Source organism: Apteryx rowi, unplaced genomic scaffold (assembly GCF_003343035.1).
Source record: "Apteryx rowi isolate R43461 unplaced genomic scaffold, aptRow1 scaffold_6, whole genome shotgun sequence".
Lineage (NCBI taxonomy): Eukaryota > Metazoa > Chordata > Aves > Apterygiformes > Apterygidae > Apteryx > Apteryx rowi.
This window is the reverse complement of record NW_020450871.1, coordinates 4,764,586-4,782,836: the sequence shown is the minus strand read 5'-3', so window position 1 is coordinate 4,782,836 and position 18,251 is coordinate 4,764,586. Positions and strand designations below refer to the sequence as shown.

Genomic DNA, 18,251 nt, shown 5'->3' with positions numbered 1-18,251 from the left:
TCACAAAATACATTCTATCCAAAGTTCTCTGCAGGCATAAAACACAATTATTTGTTCCCATTCAAATGAAACACTTTCATTATTTGCAAGTAAGGGAAAGTTACTGATACTTGCCAGGATAAAGTATGAGGGTGATGTAAAACGGGTGAATGGGTCCAGAAAGAAAGTGTCATTCAGTGGGTGAAAGAGGTCAGAGTAAGCATCCATGCTAAGAGAAAGACGAGAAAGAATCTGGAGGAGAAGAGATCAATGTACTTAAAGTACACAAACATGACAACAGCATCTGTATTTCCTCTGAACATAATTTCAGTGAGATACTGATACAAATCCTTTTTCTTCTGCATATAGGTATATTAACACTGTAAAGCATTCCAACACAATTTTATACTTCCTTCCACTTTGACACAGTACCTTGCTTTTTTTCAACCTTATACATCCTGGCCCTGATCTAATTTCTTCACGGCTCCGCAGCTTCATGATGCTTCCAACGCTCTTCCACACTTTGGGGAGAATCTAACAGCTTTTACGTCCTGCAGGACTTATCCTGCTGGAGAAACTTCTGTATTAGGGTGGTTCAAGAGGTAAGATGCACTGGACTTCTTACTCTGTTCTCTGCTATACTCATGTCTCCCACTTTTCTTCCTCATCAGCTGTCACCCACTTTTTGCAACATAATAATAGGCACATGTGTTGAAGTTTGCTAAATTATGTAGAATACCTTCTATTATACTCCACTTTAAGTCTCTAAGTACACCTAAGTATATCAGAAATGATTACACAAATGTTTCTTGAACACAATATAGTTATACATGTTTCTTAAATACTATATATCTTAATAAGAAGTTGACTACTACATAATTAAAAAAAAAACTTCTACAAAAATTTTAAATGCTGAATTATTGCAGTCTGACATTTTGTTATATGTAGGCTATCATACCAGTTGCGATCATGCACATTCTCTGCAACAATCAAGGTGATATGGTAGGATAAGAGGAAATGTAAGTTTTAATACTGGCACAACTGTAACTAAACATGGATCATTAAGACACTCATTATAAATTCCCATGGAATAAGAGTAAATGATAGCAAAAGAGAAAGGATGCAATGTTCAACAGCTACTAAAATTGGTTTTAGGCATTTTATATCCCTTTTCAACATGGAAGGGCTGAACAGTGTGGCTAAAGTGGATTAATCAGTAACAATAATTTGACTGGATAAACAAGAGTCTATATTCATGTCTGAAGATGATGTCATCTCTTTTGGGAAACAAGACTCAGAATTCACATGATCATCTCATAAAATATCCAGTGAAGTACAGAACTCGCTAATTACAATGTAATAATACTAGACTTGGCCACTTAGGCTTCATAGTTCTATTAGCATGAAAAAGAGCTACTTTGTGCTCATCCAGAAGAAAACTTCCTAGCCATTCTCGAGGTATGGCAAAGTGACACATTTCTTGTCATGAAGTAAAACAAGAAAATTAGCATTCATAACAAAATTATACATTTTAACAGCAAATCAACTGATGTTCACAGCTGGAAAAACAAGGACAGAGAGACCAGCTGATTATCTAATGCAGGCCTCCATAATTACAAACAGCTAACACCCAGAAGCTAACATTAGACATCAAGGAAAGTAAAAATCCTTCTGGCCATTTCAAGATCAGTGAAAACTCTGAAGGACAGAATTAAGTATAGCAAAACCACATGATCAACAAACAACAATCAAGTCTCTTTATAATCCTGTTCTTAGGACAGCAACAAATCAGACATGTAAAGCTGGTATCACAAGATTTTCTAATATTATGATTACTCCAGTTCTATAAAACAATCGTATTTGTACACTGCTTAAAGCAAAACACTTCAGGCACTCTGTTGTCGTAATCCTGTTCAGAAACCCACTCCAGAATGCCATTCCACTAATAGCGGAAGTCTTCTATTCAGTAAATCTTTGTCCTTACCAATTTGCACAAACTTTCTCTTACTCTTAAACTAAGTAATTATTTATCCCAGAACATATTTATGAAGAGTCATCGTGTAAGAACACCTTAAATTTTTCTTTAATAACACTGCCAAAATCCTGTGGTCCTGTGCACAGCACATTACAACAAAATTAGCATTTTTGCATCAACAGTACTAGAAGGCAAAGTGCTTGTTATTCCCCAAATCCCTTGTGGAAGAATTTTTGCTTCATTTTTCCACAGAGATGAGATCTTTCATAACTTAAAAATATTTGGCTACTGTAATAGATTTTAATACATACATTAAATACCATGTTAATTGTTTATATCACACTTCTGAAATTATAACATTGATTTATTGAAATCCTAAATGCTAAGATCTGACTCATCTTATTTCAGTAGCAGTAGCATATTGCAATGAAGTACAGCATACCCATTAATAGCACATTACATTACAAAATCAATGTAATCATAAAAAGTAATTTACACATATAAAATATTGCTCTTTTATGAGACAAATCAAGGTTTACTAAACTGATTTTTTACTTAGACTTTTCTTTCCATTTTGATTTTAAGAATTCCAGCCACCAGTAGGTGGTGTTTCTGGAAATGTCAACTATTTCCCCCCCGCCGCTACAGATGCAATGTAAAACTCCACCTGCAATACTGGTGTTTGCATGCAAGACTGAGGCTCCACATCCTCTGCAAAATAAGCTTATTTAACACATGTGGTTTTGAGCTGAACAATTCTAAGAAGTGTCAAGATGAGGACATATACCTGAAAAATTAAATACAAGCAGGCAAAATGGGAGCGACTTGAAGGTAAGAAAACTGAAATGCATACTATCAGCTTACTGAAAGCCCCTTCTCAGCTGCTAGATTTCTATCAATCTAATATTTCTCTTTAGACTCTCAGGAGACTTTTTAAAAGATTATATATATAACAGTAACTGCTGTTTTATACGTATGTACAATATGCTTAGTTGCCCTTTGTAAATAAATCTCTTAATTATTGACCAGCAGAGCCGTATGTTCAAATAGGCTATCTAATGTGAAAAAATGCTAAAGGCAAAAAGAAGAAGAAAATGAAAGTTGGGAAAAATAAAATCAACAAATATGAGGTAGAAGATGTTTGACTAGTTCTAGCAAAATAAGGAACCAGCAGAAACAGGGTTAATTCTAGCCTTATAAGGCTGTTCAGCACCACTTCAACTGAACACAAATTAGAACGACCCTGGGAATCTATAAAGCTTGTTTTATTGCCAAGGACATGCAGCAAGATCTGCATTTTGCTGTTGTAAACTGTCATTTATTTAAGATATTTTGAAACAGAATAGACTTTTATATGATTTTTTACTACTGAATTGTCAACAGGTGGCATTCATTGCAGCTTTGCACACCTAAATACAAGTTTTTACTGACACTACAGTTGAAGTCGACACATCCATTTAAGCGTGTCGCTGAACAAGAATCAGCCCTTCTGGCGTCTGGAAGAAAATCAGCTCTGGAGAAATGGAATTAAGGTAAAACGAAGTGTTTCACAGTACATAGTTACCTGTAATGTTTATAATTGCTTGGCTTTTGGTGGACTTGTATACGTAATTGAAATCTGACTACAGACCTACCTTTTAAAAATCAATTTCTTAGACTATTAACTTATCCCTTACTGCATTTAAAGCAGTTTACTGCCTTAGTCAGAAATAAAAGGATGTTACATAAAAGACAACAGTTCATGTCTGACCTCAACAGCTGCTTGAAACAAACACCAAGCCTTCTTCAAATAAGTGTAATTTCATAGGGATGTTTTTGTATAAAGATTTACATTATTAAAATGCCTTGAAACGTAGCAAACAATTATAATATACTGATGCCTATTTTGTTAAGACGCAAAAGCTGTGACTTCACAGATATCTTTTTATTTAAGTATCAGCTAGCTACTTCTGAAAGCCTGAATACATTAAAAAAAACCCTCAGAGCTATATTGCTGAATAAAAATACTCTAACACTCCTACTCCATTGGTGGTCTGCTCTTTTTTCTCTTCCAGATTGGATCAATAGCATTTTAAAACACTAAAATGTGGAAATATGCATGTCTTTTACTAATAAACAATTTAACTTTTATATATGTTTTTAGTGTAATTAAAATGAAAATTTTGGTAGTAAGGTAATGATTAAAGCACCTCAAAATAGTTAAAACACAAATTTAACATAAAATGCTCTAGGTTATCACTTTTTTACAATTCCATTTGCTTGGGTCGTCTTTTCTTCTCAAATAAACTTCTAGCAATGCTTCAAGTCCATATCATTCTACATTTAAAAGTAAACAAATAGGAAAACTGATGTTTTCCATTCCTTTCTGGAACTCAATGCAGTATAAGTAATCATAAATACAAGAAAATTAAGTATAATAATATTGGTGTAAATAAATACACTGCATGCATTACTTGCATTTCTAAAAACTTCCCTTTCCCTTCCCTCTGCAAACAGATGGAATCAACTGCGTTTCATCTGTGCTGTCTTGTCAGCCATTGACTCTGCTACTTAATAAGATTACTAGCTGATGAGAAAATAAAAATACATACATATAAATTTTCTTCAGTAAGCCAACTTCACACATCTGATTTTCTATAATGTTTTCCAATACTGAGTCCCTAAAGGGTATGCAAAATTTGAACAAATCTAATTTAACTGAACATGTGTGTGTGTGTGTGTGTGTGTGCACGCGCGTGTGTGTGCGTGTGTGTGTATTCAAACATGATGTTTTCTACAACCTCAGCTATGTATGTTAAGTTAGTGAAAGCATACAGTACATGACAATGCTGGGGTATTAGATTAATGGATTTCCATTTGCGAATTGCAGGTCCAAGGATGAACATTCATTGTTAGAAGAAAACAAATGGAGCTAAAATTCTACTACCTTCCAACCTGCAAGAAGAAACACTATTGATGCTGACTGATAAAGAGTTTTTATTATAGAAATCCAACTATCATTATGGTAAAAAGATTTTTACATGATCTTAAGGCATACAGGAACTTAAAATTCTCTCATTTGCAATGTATATAGTGTCCTATAAACAAATTTAAGAAATTTACTTCTTGTACTGTTAACGTTTCAGTCAATTTCAAACTTAATTAACTTGGATTCCAACAAATTTTAATTTCCTCTACAAAGAGTAAATCTTTTCCCATTCAAAATGATTACTATGAACTTCTTTGGAAACATCAAAAATCTAACTTTTTTGGCATCACTACCAAACTGCGAGTACTGATATCTGTGATACAGATATTTGAACCATGGAAACTTACTCAGCCTCAATATCACCTGGTATATGTAACAGCACAACTTTTAACCTAAATGGGTCACATTTGTGTAATGAAAGTATATCTTCTAGACTGGCTGATAAATCAGAACACCAACAATATGTTATTGGACTGTTCTTATCATGCCTTTATACAATATTTCTTTTTCCTATTGGTTTTGTAGGAAACATTCTGATACTGGTTGTAAACATAAGCTTTCGTGAAAAAATGACTATTCCAGACCTTTACTTCATAAATCTTGCAGTAGCTGATCTCATTTTAGTTGCCGATTCCCTCATTGAGGTTTTTAATCTTGATGAGAAGTATTATGATATCACTATTATTTGTACCTTTATGTCTTTGTTTCTTCAGATCAACATGTATAGCAGCATTTTCTTTCTGACTTGGATGAGTTTTGACAGATACATAGCACTGGCAAAAGTAATGAGGTCCAACATATTTCGCACTATGCAACACGCTAGATTAAGCTGTGGTCTCATATGGATGGCGTCTATTTCTGCAGCACTAGTTCCATTTACAGCCGTGCATTTGCAACACACTGGAGAGGTCTATTTCTGTTTTGCAGATGTAAAAGAAATTCAGTGGCTAGAGATAACCTTGGGGTTTATCATTCCCTTTGTGATCATCGGTCTTTGTTACTCATTAATTGTTCGAGTTCTTGTAAAAGCACACAAGCATAGGAGTCTTCGACTGCGGCGACAAAAGGCTCTTCGAATGATTTTTGTTGTTGTTTTGGTTTTCTTTATCTGCTGGTTACCTGAAAACGTCTTCATTAGTGTTCAACTTCTTCAAAAGAAAAGCGAACCTGTCTCTTCAAGCAGCCCATCTTTCAGACATGATTATCCTTTAACAGGACATATTGTGAACCTAGCAGCTTTTTCTAATAGCTGTTTGAACCCCTTAATTTACAGTTTTCTAGGTGAAACCTTCAGAGACAAACTGCGACTGTATATTGAACAGAAAACTAAAATGTCAACGTTAAATCGCTTTTGTCAGGCTGCCTTAACGTCTGTCATTCCTGACAGTAATGAGCAATCGGAAGTCTGACTTAGTACTGGTTGTATAAAACATATGACTGAAATTGTGCAAATAATGAACAAAACGCTTGCTACTAACAGAAAAATGTGTGTTTGTGTGTATATATTATATTGCCCTGCTGAGTATTGAAGGTTTATATTCCAAATGTTTTTATGACAAGACTTTAATGTAGAAGAATACGTTTTAGTCATATTTGTATTTAATTATGAACAGGATTATTAAAAGCTGAGCACTGATGGAGATTTTGTATTATACATGTATGAATGATAATATAGCAGAAAATTTCATCAAGTTAGGAAGACTCTGGATATAACTTGATTACCAGAGATGCTATGTTGCTGGCATATAAGGTACTTCCACTTAAATAATGAAGCTGCCATAATAGTGGGAAAAAATCATTACAATGTATTGATGCGGAGATGCAGAAAACATTGATTTTTCATCCAAATATGTTAAGTTAAATGACTTTGCTTAGAAGAACTATATAGTACATTCTATTCTAGCATGTCTTCCACAATTAACTTTTTTTCTAATCTTAATATAATATAGAATGATGGTGAGCTTTCTCCTCACAAATGTAATCTACCGCTGCATCAGCACTTGATCAAAACTGAAATCATCATCTGTAACTATATTGCTCATCTCAGAGAACTTAACAGAAGCAAAATCTAATACTTCATTTTGTTTTTTAAGGATTGCCCAAGACAATCTTTCCCAGGACAGACATAATCGGGCTTTTTGGTAAAAATGCAAGTGTGCATACATGTACATTCACATCAGCCTTCATATTTAAATGAAAGTGCATGAGATATATTTACATTTAGCATGTCTATTTTGATTGCCAGAACAAAATACTGCGGCTTTAAAAGAAATCACTTTCTGCATAAGACAGTGTAAGAATTGCTTGTGAAAATGCCAGAAGTGTCAATTTTGGGGATTAAAGAACTTCTGTAAAGGGGAACATGATTAGCTATCAGATTTGCACTCTGCACACTGTCCATCCCACCTCCACAAACCACTGGACTTTCAAAATTTTAGATGCCTGTTGATTGCTTTGTTCATTTTGAAAGACAAGTTATACTAAGAAAACAGATTTTAGCATCATGTATTTGAGAATAATAGTTTTCAATTTCTACTAGAAAATAATAGGGTTTTAAATCTGGATGATGTTTAGCACAGGTTACTGCTGAACTTGTTCAGTGGATACTAGATAGATCCAGAGATCACTGTGTAAGACAATTAAAATATCACTTACTATATCTCTGAAATGCACAAACTAAATACACCTCTGTGCTCACTGAGTTAATCATCAGATCTCTGCACAATAAGATGCTTTGTCCTATTTTCAAATGTCATATATGGATTAATTAGTACATGGAAGGATTTTTAAAGGGTTTTTAAAACACAGACACTTAAAAGAATTAATGAAGTTGCTATGCGATAAACAAAACAGTGAAAACAGTGATTCCACTCATATGTCTCATGAAATACTTCAAGTTTCTGAGTGGAAACTTTAGCCACAAGAGAAGTGACCAACAAAGAGAAAGGCCACAAGATAACGGGTGAATTTGAAATAAATATCTAGAGATTCCTGAAACTGACAGAAACAAGAACCCCACGGTGGAAGTCTGATTATCCACAAGTGACCATTAATCACAATCTAAGAAAAAATTTCATTTAGTCACATCTCGCCTGTAAAGCACTGAGTATGGCTTCTCTCAAGAAAGATGTAAGGATTACCTTCACTGTGTATGACACGTTGATAAACAGCTATTCTGCTACAATACACGTAGCCTTTTTTCTCATTATTTTCATGTTTGGAATTAACCACAATTACTCACATCCTATCAACTGCCAGTGTACATTCATTTCACCCTGAAATATTGGTATTTCAGCAAACACAGAATTGAAGGAATGGGTAATTCTTTCAGTGATGCAATTCCATGAAATAAGACATCTTCTGAGCATACAAATATATTTGCCTGTGCAATCTTGACACTTGCCATGAATGAAGTAACTTATTTTGGGGTCACAGGAATACAAATTCCCAATTTTAGTTGTTGCCCACTTTGTTTTTATAGGAGTAAACTCTTCCCACCTGCTTCAAATATAAGAATATATTTTTTGATCAAGAGTATGGTGGATGAATGTCATTTCATCCCCATTATAGGTAACAAGTCAAGAAAGTGCCTATGTTCAGAAACTGAACATAACAACCAGATATTAATAGCAAATATCTGCTCACACATATTATTTCATAGTATGTTTCTACATTATCGTATTCAGTAACATCCTCATATCACAGTGAAATCTAGGAAAGATCAGATTACTATAATATGAAGAAAGTGATATTTAACTACTCAACTTGAAACAACCTATTACACATTTAAAACAAAACTACAAATATATGGTGAGTTTCCTACTGCTAATATTTTGGTATTATATCTAAGTACATGCTTATGAATTGTACCTCAAATAATTTAATTTAAACATACTACTTGCTTTAAATTAATAAAAAGTCCTCTCCTAGGTGAAGAAACTGCACATTTATCCCCGGATTTTTTTTTTTTTTTAAATGGCAACTATGTACAAAGTAATATTTACAAAAATGCCATATGGCTTCTATGTTTATATATTATATATATATATTTCATAAATGCTAATCAACATGCTTTCTGCAGCCCATCACTTTAAAGTAACTTGTTGCCAAGTCTCATCCATGTACAAAAATCCCTGTCTCTTATGTAGTTTTCTTTAAAATTAAAAAGCATGATTGTAAGTAAACAAAACATTTTCTGGGGTGTGCAGAGGAAATGGAAAATCAGAGTAAGAATTCTGATACAACTTCTTCACTTAACACTTCTCTCAAGTCTCTCAAAAATTGTTTAATTTAAAGAATTGATTCCATACCCTTTTCTAAAATGCTGGACTGATGACAAACAAAATTTAAAATCTGTTTATGACAGATGCTTACATTCTTTGCTCTAATAATCTCTGTCAAGTCTACAGACAAGAAAAGTCTACTATTAGTTTAAAAAAAAAGAATCAAGACCCTCGGAAACAGTTAATTGCTTTTGAAAATAACACCTTAAAACAAAAATATGTCTTGAATGCACAAAGTATTACCGAATGTCAAGAATAGAAATAAAAACAAATAGCCTAAACTAGCAGTAGGCTGAATCTGATGTGACTGAAAGCAACTGTCCTCCCTCAGCTGTGTAGAAAGCTGTGAGAAAAAACAGTTGTCTGAGACCATTTAAACATGTTAGAGCTGCTGTATTTTTGCACCCTGTTAACAGTTTCAGGAGATATGCCAAATACTGGCTGTGCAAGGACAGCATGTGCACATCTAGAAAAAGCAGAATTACTCTGTCTGAAGATGGAGTTTGATTAATTTATGAAAAGCACCACATAATGTGAGTGAATGTGACAGGGAATTTGACTCAATGAGCCAGGAGATCCTAGATTCTGGGCAAGGCTTAGACATAATGCTGGCAAGGTGCAAGAAAAGTCATCCCCCCACTTCTGCTCCATACAAAATTAGAAGATTAACGTTTGGAATAGTCAATCCATCAATTCCAAAAGAGAACATGCACTATAAAATAAATATAACAAAGTAAAATCAGAATTCTTAAAACATTTTCCTTCAGTTTGTTTCTACCAAATGAAAAAGATACAGGCTCAACTTAAATTCCCCTAGTGTAAGCTGACATATATATTATTAACTGGAAACAGCTTATCTGGCATATAAAATCCATTCTACTAAACTTGCAAATAGGCAAGCTTAAAATTTTGTGTTTTTTTTTTTTTTAAGAAGAAAAAACTTTTAAAGTTTCAGGTTAAGTATCTACCACTTAGACAAAATTCAGTGGCTGTGTAATGCAGGCTCTAATCTTTTTTTCAGCCATCACATTAGGTTAGAGACTAACAAATCGTTTTTCCATGCAGGGATTTTGCTATAGTTTATCAGCTCTTTATTGAGATTGCAAAAGAGAAAAGGTTGTCTGGAAAATTTTGAATGGTTAGGATTGTAACATGGGGAATGTGTTACAAAGTGGTTTACACTAAGAAAAAGCATGCTGAGTTCAACCCTGGCTATGATTTAATTCCATTTGAACTTGTTTCTATGTAAGTAGAAAAATAAATGAGTATATGAAGAAAACAGGTTTGAATTTTAATAGTTATTCACAAAGGTGACACAACGAATTGGTTTGATTTTGAATGAAAACAACAAAGACAAGCGTTTGATTTTAATTTGGGGAGCAAGGGTTTGAGGAGAGGGGTTTGGAATTTATAACAATATTTATCATATAACTAGGGACAGCTTCCTTCTTTGATGTTTTAGATATTCTCAAAGTAGCCTGAAGTCTTAATCAGGGCTAAATCACCGAGATTTTTCACAGGAAGAAAAATGAGACAAGGGAGACTATCCTTCCCCTCAACTCCAAAAGTCTTACCTGGCCCATTCAGGACATCGGACACATATTTAGGATTTTTGTCAGAGCAACGCATGGGGCCAAATTTATTGTTGTGAATTATATCTTTGCAGTAGAAGGTCACCCTCATATTACCAATTACATCTACAGCAGCTCACCACTACACAGTTAGACCGACCAATTCTTTGTTCAAAGACTATTTACTTCAAGAAACAATTATTTTTACATTTCTGTTTAATAACTGTCACCAATAAACTGTTTCCACTTGGGATTTTGCTTTATCTTTTTTATGTTGAACCTGCAACAACAGATGACAGTGAACGTGTCATTTTTAAGACATATATACAAACTATCTTGTCTGTATACTCTTAGGTCTGCAGTTAGGGAGACACACTACAATACATGCTCTGTACTATATTCTGAAGACAAACACAACAGATTTGAAAATTTGAACACTCTCCATTTATATTTATAATTTGGATGCCCTTTCCTCAGTGGTATTGTCCAAACTATTTATTCCACATTGACATACAGTACACTAAACTTTTAGCCTTTGGCTTTTGGCTTCCTTTTAGACTTCCATTCCATCATATGGAAGTATGACACAGCCAGAAGTTAAGAATAAACAGCTGCATACTGACCCAGCCACCCAAGATGACAACAAAAAAGCAATGCCTTCTCAGGACCTAAGATAGGGCAGCATCAGCTCATTACTTTCTACTCAGTTTCTTATAAGCTATTTCAGTTACTTTACATACATCCAGTGAATTACACTACAGCAGCTTTAAAGATCATTGTCTGACTCTCACTGTGCAATATATTTGTTTAGAATAGCCATTGAAGGATGTCAGCAAAGTCGCTCAACTCCAGTGACAAAACCATATCCTAGTTTCCAATCTGTTTTTTCAAATTGTTCAGTCTTCTACAAGTATACACAGTAGTTTTTTTAAGTTCTAAACTTAGAAAGCTACTGAATTATTCATTATCAAAAAAAAAAAACTTTTTAAAATACACTTACTCTAAACATTTAATGCAGCAGAAGCTTTTCCAAAGCAACAACTCACTTCCCCAGCAAGCAAAATTATTGAAAAGGTTTAAAACCTTTTCAAATTGCATAGAATATGCTTTCTGGAAGGACTTCAAAAAAACTGTGTGGAAAAAAGACATACTAGAGAAACAGGAACGTTATTGGAGTATTGTTAAATTATCCTTGGAGACTGGAGTTAAGGCTATTCTGACAGAAAGAGCACAATGGTAAAATTGCCTAATAGTGGTGGAGATAGATTTGTTTTCTGCCTCAGCAGCAAAAACATTTCCTTTCCTGGGTGTTCTCTCAATAGAAACAGTAATATAATGTCAAATAAGATTTTCTTCTTTCCATTCTCCCTCCATTCAGAATTATAAAAGGGAAATAGCCTTTACCTGACTATAGAAAGCTTATAACTCTTGTGTTCCAGTGCTTAGTTACAAGTGAAGTGCACACAGTAATTTGAGAGAGAAACAAAGGAAAATGCTCACTCAAGCGCTAGTTATGATGTTTCAAACAGCCATCTCTTGATTGAGTAGCAAGACAGAGATAATGAATAATAATGCCTATGGGAACTGAATTTATAAATTTTCTTAGCTTTCAAACACATAAAGTCAGAAGGATTACTTCTGATATCATTAAAAGCTTAATTATGGTTTTGGTACAGACTTTGATAGTAAACAGATCATACTCTTAGAACAGTGAAAAACGTGACATGTTATTTTCTTATTCTAATGTAAAGATGACTGATGATGCATGACGCTGTTGAAGTTGTTATGCAATCAGAAGTGCAAGCTTGCTGGCTGAGGAGCTGTTAAAGTTAACATCAAATTACACAGGACCTAAATGCATGCTCAGCCCACAAGGGGTGCATGAGGATCCATGGAAAACTCTCCCTGTTCCCTGCTAGATTTCTGTTCTTCTCGACTCTCAGTGCTATAGACCTTTTGGCTCTTGGCCAGAAGATTTTATTACGTGACCTATAGGATCAGGGCAGTTGGCTACTCCTAGTCTAAGCCCAAACTAGACCATGACTTAATCTAGACAAATCTTTGTAAAAAAGATAATATGTCCAATGAAACATGCTAAACAGTTTTACCACAAACAAAACAAAACAAGTTTATTAAAATAAAGCCTTTAGAAAATCATGAAGCTACAAGCTTATGTCCAAAACAGCTAGAGGTGCAGGCATACACATAGCCATGAAAGATAGAGCTTTCATAATGAAATAGGAAAACCTTGCCTATTTCAAAGGTAACCAGAAAACAGAACCAGTCAACAATGTACAAAAAAGCTCCAGAGTCGACCCCAAGTTATGAAAAGGCCATGATTGATTTCAATGAGCTTTGTATTACAGTTCAGTATAGCAGTTCTGTAATTACCTAGTTATATTACATGTGGGTAAATACGAATAACTCCTATTTATTATTTGGTACATAAAAATGTAGACTTAGGATAGAATGCCAGTTATTAAAAGCACATATTTTTCACCCACATGCTTAAGACCTTATTTTCACTTTTATATAACCCCTGCTCCTTTTTAAGTGACCCAGATCTAACTTTTTGGTACATTCTCTAAGCAGTTTTGACATGTTTCAAACTGTAACACTGTAGAAGCAGAGTCCTGTCCTCCCTCTATGTGTCTGCTGTTTGCAAAAGCCTAGTTCACAGATGCAAATTATTAAGATAATGCTGAGAAATTTAATAAAACATTGGACAATGTTCTTCCGTTTGATGTCCTAGAGAACTCTCATGGAATTCAATTAGAAATAGGTAAATGCATTCAAAGATGGAGCCTGGTTCTTTAAGTAAGAGGCTCCCCCGTCAACTATCCTAATGCTCATACCCTATAGCCTCACTGTTTGAGGCAGCTTCTAAGAGTCCTAAGACTAACTTTCTGTTCTAATTACCTGTTGGATGTAACAGGCAAACATTTTATAAGTAGGAATTCATTTGGCTTTGATCTAATGTCTAAGAGCTGTTTTATCTACTCCATAACTTGTTCATTAATATAGATGTTAAATATACACTAATCTTTCACATGGTTCACAATATTGCATCTAAACACAAAAGCTAGTTTGGAGGAGGAAAATTCAAGTGAGAAAATTCTAGTTTCTTAAACATATTACAGAACAGCCATGGTCCCCCTCTTACCTGCTCCAAAATGGTTTTTTGTTTTAAAGATAATTCCATCAATGCACAATAGTTCATACTTTAAAAAAATCCTTATGCTAGACTTCCATATCATTAAAAAAAGCAGTGGCATTCTGTCAGGGACACAGAAAACTGCTGCTTTTTAGAATTAACATACTTTAAATATTCAAATCCATGCCATTTTAGTCTTTCCAACAAATTAACATTAACAAAGTTGTATCAAGAGCAATAAATAGGAAGTAACAAATCCACAAGACTCAGGCTTGCACTAGTATGTTATACTGTATACACCTCCTAGTCTCAAACCCTATCAAGAGTAATCTTCTTTCCTCATTTCTTTGTTCTTTATCATATACCAGAACGTAACACACTTAACCTTTCAAGTTTGCAACTTAATTTCTTGCCAAGTGGAACGTGCTTTGAGAATTCCAGCATGTAATGGGACTTTTTTTCCTGAACTTGTACTTTTAAGTTTTGTGCCTAATTTTCCATATTAAATAATTTGGGCCTTTTTCAGCAATTTTCATTTATGATACAACTCTCTATTGTGAATTAAAAGATATTAGTATACTACTAAAAAACCGCATAACTAACAAAGAATAGAGTCTTCTCATTTGACTGCAGGAGGGTGACAAGCAGTCAAGCAGACCTAGCCTCTGCTCCTTACTTCAGCAACAGCTCAGTAACTTCAGCTCACCAGTTGGAATCCTGTGTTAAGTTTCAGTTTGGTGAAAATGTTTGTAACTAAGTCACGAAAGCAAGAATTTATATTGTAAACCAAAAAGAACACTCAAGAAAAGTTCTCACCACTAAGTAAAGAATGGGAACTGAGAGGAAATGCTGAGTATGAAGAAAAGAAAAGAATTTCCTCTCTTTATAGCAAAGAAGGGACTGTTGTGCTTCACCAAACTCCCCATCACTTCAATATCCTGGTGATAGTAATAAAAGAAAGGAATTAAATTTAAATGTATACAGATTAAGGCAAATATCCAGAATTAGCATGAAACTTTTGCTGGTTAATATGTAATGAAGAATGTGCAATTCCTTTAAACAAAAGTAAGAAATACACCATATATTGTTTATACCAAACACAGTTGGGGATGTGAGCCTTTCGCCTGGGAAAACCATCTTCAAAGTAGCAACTGTTTTCCCAGCTGTGAATGCTCTTTCCTGGGAAATTTATTCCTACCATTACAAAAATAATTTCAAAGGAATGTGAAATTATTCAGCCTAATCTATGCATATCCGTATTTCAGATGCTATTTTGTACCTTCTTAGACGTTCTGTTTACAAAAGGCCTAGTATTATCTATAAACATTATATGGTGTCATAATGAAACGTACCAGTTTTAAAAAATAAATAAATGTACAGTTAATTTAGTAAAATAATTTAAAGCAACTCTATAGATATTCTGAGGAAAAAGTGTTAGCAGGAAACAAACATCTTGGTCCCATAAGCAGCTGCCCTCAAAGCTTTTTATTTACTTTTTCCTAATTTGAAAAATATTGCTGAGATATTAACAAAGGAGAAAAACCAAGTAAGATCCCACACATTAAGTCGTAAGTGCTAAATGAATTTACAGCCTGCATACCATATCTTTGTAATTTTTTTTCCAACTATCAGGAGACCATCTTGTAGAGAGGCAATCAGAAGCCAGTGGGTACCAGCAAACTTGTCTCTTGGTGCGAGTAGAAAAAAATACAAATAGAACAAGGCTGAACATTCAATTGAAAGGTAACCCTAAGAAAAGAGAAGTAGACTCAACACTTCAATTACAAACTGACCAAAACAAGCAGACTAGCAATATCCATACTGACATTTACCTTCACCATTTTCAGAAATAGCTATCATTCCACCTTTATTTTCAGAAATAGCTATCATTCCACCTTTATCACCAAAAGAGAGATTTGTTTACTGGAGATATCCATTCCAACAAAATGTTGTTCTTAACTGCTGATGTACCTTTAGATCAAAATGGAATGGAGGGGAAAACTGTGTCATCTCTTCATAAGAAAGGCAAAATTCAATTTGCATGTTAGAGATACAAACAAAATGGTCAAAAAGCAGTACAAGGTCAGATTCTTATCTTAGGAGGCCTAAGCTAAATAAAAGGAACTTTTCAGTAATTTATTTTCCTTTTTTCAGCATATAAGACTGGTTTTCTATATAATTTTTAAGCAAAAATTATTAATAACAGGCATGACACTAAAGCATACAACATCGCATTAAGACAGTAATGCGAAAGTAAACAAATGCAGGAAAAGTTGATAGCAGAGTTGCAATGCAAGTGCTTTCTGAAAAGTTTTTGTATATAAATAAAGATACAGCTACATATTGGCAGTCTGAAATCAGAACACCCTGCAACAATACAGTTGAAGTTGTAACTTGATAGCATTTTTCAGGAAGGGAAAAGAAAAAAGTTATTTTGATGGTTACGAGATAAGCCTTTTATTAATTAAAGAAATTAAATTAATGGAAAAATAAAAGAATAATAAGTTTGTCTGCAAATCATCTACAACTCATTTTTCACAGCACACTTTGGTATGAATTAGTGAGTTGTCAAAGAAATAAATACACCTCCAGATCACAGCTTTATGGTATCTGCTTAATAGGTTTTGTAGCATTGTCTGGTTTGCATCCATTAAATGTTCAAATTACTATCCCAGTTACCTGATTACAAGCAGCATTTTAGATACTATCAAAGTAGCATTCTTAGCAATTCCACCAAGCTTGTGCCAAAATGTTTATCTCCACAGCTTAAACAACATAATTTCATGAGGTTTTCCACCACTACAATCAAAACAATGATTTTAAAGAATCATTTTCTGTGGCTTGCTTTGCTGTAGTACTAGTTTAATAACTCTTCATTGGCCTTTGCAATAACCCCCAAAATGCTGAACAGAAGAATGCTTTCCCTACTAATTTTGCCATTTTCCATTTAGTAAACAGATCTTACTGTTTGGGCACCTGCACACTAGCCCTCTGATTAAAGAAACACTATGAGCTACTTGTTTATTTGCCATTGTTTGTACTATTTGTATGGAATCTCAAAAATTAAATTCCTTTCCCACTGATTTTGCCTTTATCTCGGGAAAATGTTGATTCCTCCTCCTTCAATCATTTGCAATGCTGAAAATAATGACTAGGAGCATACAAGAATACTCCTATTGACTGCATGACCATTACCTAAAATAATATAGTGTCCCTTCAACCACGCATAAGATTTGGGTTTATTGATTTCTATTCTTTGATTGGTTTATTTATTATTGATTGCCTCTTACTCAATTTTACTTGAGGTTACAGTGTTTGCTAGACTAAATTGGGAAGGAATGGTAAATAAATATTGTTTTCTATGGGTTATGAATTTTGAGTCTGTCTTGCCTAAAAGTTGTTCAGCTCTGGAAGAATTTCTCACTGTTTGGGAGGAAGTCTGCAGCTCTGCAAACAACACTGGAGAAACAGGATCTACCCTGAAATTACAAGGTTCAGAGATCCTTTGATACAGTAAGGTCATTCTCAATAGAACTCAAAAAACCTTCATAAACAACGCAACCAAAACTTGTTGTTCCCTACAGACATGTTGTACATGTCAGTACTGCTCTTTTTATAAGCTGTGTGGCACTGGGGCAGCTAAAAATTTAAAGGATGAAGAAATCCATAAACAGAAGAAAGACTTGGGTAACTGCAAACAAGCACTTCTAACGCTTCTGTTATTTCAAGATTATTCTTTAGCAATACTGTAAATATTCTTTTCAGAGAACAGAAATAAAATCAGCTTGCTGAGACAAGGTCCATCCAAAAGTTTTAATTTTAAGAAGCCACTATTTAACTTAGGACCACCAGTCTAGATTGCGCATTTTAAATTTCTTTTCCTTATGCCCCTATTATGTGACAATTTAAAGAATGATCTCCAAGTATAACAAGGTTTAAAATATAAGTATGTTGACAAACTACAGAATCATAAAAAAGTAAAACTAATATCCAGACATTTTAAAAATCAATGTTAAAAACATATGGGTTTATTGCCAAGTAGCTAAATAAAACAGCAACGTTATGAAAATCTGTCAGAAGAAAACACACAAGGTTCAATAAAGATTAAAAACTTGTATCATTCAGCTCCACTACAGAAATGTCATTTAGAGCTGTGTGGTTCTAAGATCACTCATGAAAACATTTATATTGGACCTAAATTGCTCATTGCGATTTAATGTAAACAGAAGAAAGTGAGGAGATGAAAAATCAATAAAACATCAAGATTACTCTGAAAGGTCAAGTTGTTCCAAGGAAACATGCTTTAGTCTTAGGCTGCTGA

General features: G+C 34.0%; 2 protein-coding genes across 3 annotated transcripts in view; one reads left to right on the top strand and one right to left on the bottom strand.

Annotated features, from left to right (window-relative positions):
- The window catches only part of CUNH7orf50 (chromosome unknown C7orf50 homolog), a 135,712-nt gene that overhangs the window by 112,812 nt on the left and 4,649 nt on the right, over positions 1-18,251 (bottom strand). The gene's annotated exons all lie outside the window — the stretch shown is intronic.
- On the top strand, positions 2,484-7,415 carry GPER1 (G protein-coupled estrogen receptor 1). Of its 2 annotated transcripts, none has more exons than XM_026083173.1 (3): positions 2,484-2,785; positions 3,354-3,486; positions 4,824-7,415. In XM_026083173.1, the coding sequence occupies exon 3, from the start codon at positions 5,258-5,260 to the stop codon at positions 6,329-6,331; it is 1,074 nt and encodes a 357-aa protein (XP_025938958.1). In that variant the 5' UTR covers positions 2,484-2,785; positions 3,354-3,486; positions 4,824-5,257; the 3' UTR covers positions 6,332-7,415. The 2 variants fall into 2 exon arrangements, with proteins under 2 accessions (XP_025938958.1, XP_025938957.1); XM_026083172.1 differs by having other exon boundaries at positions 3,338-3,486.